Below are 4,960 nucleotides of genomic sequence, written 5' to 3' on the forward strand. Positions count from 1 at the left end.
TGAAACTAAATATGTTCCATGTTTTCTCTCAAGGTTACCAAGAGCTGCATACCCTCCGTGAAAGTATAGCTGAGGTTGTCTCTGGAAATGTGATTCCTAACATGTAAGATCATTTGAAAGTCAAGACATTTCCCTTCTAATAAGAAATGACGACCTGATCTGATTACCCATATTTGAGTGGTGTTAAACTAGGTTTTGATTTTATCTACATCCATAAAGCATCTAAATATATGTGTCATCCATTTGGATCCGACCATGACTTGTGTCTCCTGAAACTTGGTTGTCTCTGATTGTTGCTAGCAGTGAGGTATAATGAGTCAGCAGAAAGTGATGTCAGTCCCAATAAGAAAATGTATAGAGACCAGGGTACCACTCCAAAGTTTTTTTCCCATAGTTTGTACTTTACCCGTGATAGTGACGGTGTTCTCAAATAGGAAAAGGAGGTATATTAACAAATTTACATATTTGCTATTTCAAAATGAGAACAACGGAAGAATGGATAATAATGTGAGATTCAATAAGTGGAGCAGATTCAAATTTAGCCTTTTTAATGTCATCTAAAATTAGATGGGAAGAATTCAATTTATAGTTGAAAGGAAAATCACTTGAAAAGGAAAAATGGATTAGCACAAGTCAAGTGATTAGCTACATGTTTGATAAGTAAAGGACACTTGGAAGATGATAGACAAATTCTGTATGACGTAATTCGTTGGTGGAAAACTGTGAAGAATAGAAACAACCACATGTAGTAAGTGTAACAATCATGCACAAACTTATTGTTTGTAGAATGTTATCCCTATTTTAATAAGACAGACATTATTGGCACCTAAAATATAGGAACTCTGTAGTGTTTATGGACTCTGTGTTTTGGATATAAAACCAAGTGGCAAGTCATGCCCAAGGTATGATTGGAAGGATCTCAATCCCAAGGTATTTGAGGCTTTTAACCGTTTCATCTGGCTCATTATTTATTGTTCATAATGCAATTATTTAGCCTTATTGTGAATCTTTGAAAGTGTAACCTTCAATTTACTGCGCATGTATGAATCAAATGATATCTTTCACCCAAAAAAAGAGAGAATTTTCTACATTACAGCTAGAGCAGAAGTGGAGAAAGGTCAGACAACTGCAATAATTACTGGAGCCATTGCGGTTATTCTTGGAGTTGCTTATCTTGTTTTAGTGCAACTTTTGGATTCGAGAGGAGTGAAGCTTGAGCCTCCTCCCCCTGAAGCTTTTGGATTGTAATAAAGTGGAAGCACTGGTTGTAACTTCTGTATTTTATTGGAAGTGGAGTCTAGACTCTAGACTTCATGCTCTATTGTATAATACATTTATCCAATAAAGCTTGTCTCCTCATTTTCATACCTGTTTTATTTTAAGGGTGGAAATTTTAGATCATTTATGCAGTCAGCCATACATGCTATGTACAATTTCTTTGTCTACCCTTTGCACCATTGCTGCCATGTGAATTAGCTCACATTGTCTTCTATTTGAGATAGGGTGTGTGCTAGGCATCGATGAGGAGAGTCGAGACCCATTGACTATGCATGTTTCTCTAGAACTTCTGATGAACAAGTTTGCATGAGACATTACTTCAATGCGTGGCCTTGAAGCACATTTGAGTTTGTTTTTAAACTTCCACCCATCCCAACACATTTATCTTTGAGTCACAATAGGACACACTCATGGTTGCAACTTTCCTTAGTAAAAATCTTTAACATCAAGAGTTGATTACCAATGCCACACAAAAAGTTTCACTCCAGTCCATACCTCATATTGGACCTTTGAGGAGGATCATAAAAGCTCTCTCTCTCTCTCTCTCTCTCTCTCTCTCTCTCTCTCTCTCTCTCTCACACACACACACACACACACACACACACACACACACACACACACAAACACAAACACAAACACAAACACAACATGTGCATCAACACATGCAGTTACAATCAAGGAGAACTGCAGATCATTTGACAAATTCTAAAATAAACTTTCATATATGTTACGCATGAGCAACCAACCCATTTAATATGCTTATGATATCTTTTTGGAACTCTGTACTCATTCATGTCACAAACTATAAAGACATGAACAAGTTTCTGAAGAAGTTTGTACTCATTCGGGTCACAAAACATAAAGGCAGATGGAGATCAAGAAATCTTTTGGATGGTGGCATAGAATAGCATAAATTATGATAGGTTCCCATAGATTGTCACATGGCGTTACTCAAAATAGCCTTGTTTTTGTTCATATATTACATTAGTGTATAGTACACTATAATCTTACAACATGTCTATGGTGTGGAACCACAAGATACCATAAGACACCAAGAGATACATACAACTTACAAGATGATGGCATAGAAAATCATGTACTACAATGATAAGTTCACATGGTCTGTTTGTTGATCTCTTAAGAGGCATGCTCTCTTGCTTGACTTCATGACCATATAATGGAGTCGGACAATATTCTCTTGTGAGGTTACATATATACAACTTGACTCAGACTTCATGGCCTTACAATAAAGTCAACCATCACATAGGCCTCAACTGCTTGCATTCGTTTGAAGTTTTGCCATGATGAAGCTCATGATGCCAAATAAGAAACTTGCAATTGTATTACATATATCGTCAATGGAGAAGCCCTTGCCAGACTAATCGAGATTGAGCCGATAGGCATTTGTTTGGCATTCTATTGTATTGGTTCATGTCTAAGAAAATCTGAACACATTTGGACCCCATTGCATCGTTAGAAATCATCCAGGTATGGAACGGAACTCTTTCAAAAAATGTAGGGGTAGGAGTGACGCAGGGAACCGGTGACAATAACCTCAACATATCCTGGGTCCTAAGAAAAGGAGGTTGATTTTTGGCACGATTATCAACCTTATGCTCGTAGATCTTTCCGGTCTTATCCAACTTGTATTCAGAGGTTCCTTCAAAAAGCCCTTGTGCTTTCCATGGCACTCTGGGTATACCATGGACCGCCCATTTCACAACTATAACTCGGTCTGATGGTTGCCAGATACGAAGAACCTCGACCCATATTACTTTGAAGAACATTCGGGCATGGAAGCGCAGTGACCAGAACATGAGCTTGTAGTTGTCAATGCCTGTGAATTTATTCCGCTGATCGTGGAAAGTTATATCATCCCTACAAAAAATGAAGAAAGTAGCAAGTGGTGTGAAAAACATTCACAAAGCTATACACAATCTCTCATTATGTGAACCTTTCATTGATTTTACCTGTAAATCTCATATGTGAGATCCCTACAGAAGAGATGAGGCATCTCTTCTCGCAGGGTTCGGATGGCTGACCCCAAATTTGCATAGAAATCATCCTGTTCTTCGCTCTCTTGCTTTTTCTCTCTACCCATTCTCACGGCTGTATCGAGCTCGAGTTGGGTGGACAAAGCAATATAGGTTCGCGCAGAAATACAGCCGAGGCTGGCCGGGGATGACATATCATCAACAATGTCAATTTGGGCGAACCTGTGATCGAGTCGGTCAGGTATGTCGTAGATGCCCAATTGGGTGGACATACCATTGAAGCTGGTTTGGGCAGACATATCATCGAGATCGCCTAAAAGCTTGTGATTGGAAGGAGGAGCACTCCTATCAGATAAGAACATCAAATCAGGTTCCATTTCTGACACCTCTGTGAGGAGATAGTTGGGAGGGTTGTTGTGGCAGTGGCGAAGAATGAAGCTTCTCGTGCAATATTCTGAACTAGGGTTCTGATCAAGCCCTAATTTCACAAGTAGCAGAGGAGATGGAGGGGGGGTGGTAGCCGTGCAGGTAACCAAACATTCTCCTCCTGCGCGGAACTGGCCTCTCCTTCTTCCTCCTCTTCTTCCTTTCTCTGTGTGAAGAGAGATCTGATTTAGGGTTTGCAAGGGAAGGAAAGAAAGCTCTGCCATAGCTCTCTCTCTCTCTCTCTCTCTGTGTCTCTTTTTCTCTCTGCTTTTTGTTGAAAATCCTTCTCTCATTCTCTCGCAATTTAATTCAATTCAATCTAAGGCTTGGACCGTGGCCACGTCACTTGCCACGTGCCATGCTCTCATTGGAGGTGAGGGCTCATTATCTGCTAGACCTTGCCCGGCCTCGAAGGCACGTCCGACTCCTAATCACACGCTTAAACGATGCCGCTACCTCCTAATCACATGCTTAAACGATGCCGCTACCTCCTAATTATATGCTTAAACTATGTGTAGTATCTCCTAATCACATGCTTAAACGATGCTGCTACCTCCTAATTACACGCTTAAACTATGTGTACTAGCTCCTAATCACACGCTTAAACCATGGTAGTAGCTCCTAATCACATGCTTAAACCACACTGCTACCCCCTAAGTGCATGCTTATATGATGCTACTACCTCCTAATCACACGCTTAAAACGAAGCTCCTAATCAAATGCTTAAACCAACTATTACCCCCTAATTGCATACTTATATGATGCTACTATCTCCTAATCACACGCTTAAGCAAATGTTGCTACCCCGTAATCACACACTTAAAACAATGCCCATTGCCTCCTAATCACACATGCTTCAACGATGCTACCATCATAATCTCGTGCCCAACACATCTCGAACTCGTAATCTCCTCACTCTTGTGCTTGATTCTTAGAGCACACCTCGATTTGTAACCTTTATCGGAATCACCATCTCTAATTAACACATCTTAGCTCACTTCATAATTAGAGAGGAATGGAGGTGTTGTTAATCCACAACACCTCCATTATTTTTATGGTAAAATGATCTCCATAACAATTTGACATATACACAAAAATTATTTTTATGGTATAGCTATATGTTTGTGTATAGATTCTTTGTGTTTATTTTACATTACAATCACCCTTATTTGTGTTGGCTCCATCATATCATCGATACCAATGTTTTTCAATATATCACTTTCTATGCATGCTTAGCCATATTGATTGCATGGAGTTCTTTT

At 39.6% G+C, this 4,960-nt stretch overlaps 1 protein-coding gene across 1 annotated transcript; it reads right to left on the reverse strand.

The window, feature by feature from the left end:
- Window positions 1-2,225: 2,225 nt before the first annotated feature.
- LOC147847135 (uncharacterized) lies at window positions 2,226-3,981 on the reverse strand. Its single transcript, XM_087339528.1, has 2 exons — window positions 3,249-3,981; window positions 2,226-3,156 (listed from the first exon to the last, which is right to left on the reverse strand). The coding sequence occupies exons 1-2, from the start codon at window positions 3,920-3,922 to the stop codon at window positions 2,634-2,636; spliced, it is 1,197 nt and encodes a 398-aa protein (XP_087195654.1). The 5' UTR covers window positions 3,923-3,981; the 3' UTR covers window positions 2,226-2,633.
- Between the last annotated feature and the right edge of the window lie 979 nt (window positions 3,982-4,960).

The sequence above is a fragment of the Azolla caroliniana genome, unplaced genomic scaffold (assembly GCF_043228905.1).
Source record: "Azolla caroliniana isolate FFs.n. ecotype wild unplaced genomic scaffold, voAzoCaro1.0.p SCAF_1482, whole genome shotgun sequence".
Lineage (NCBI taxonomy): Eukaryota > Viridiplantae > Streptophyta > Polypodiopsida > Salviniales > Salviniaceae > Azolla > Azolla caroliniana.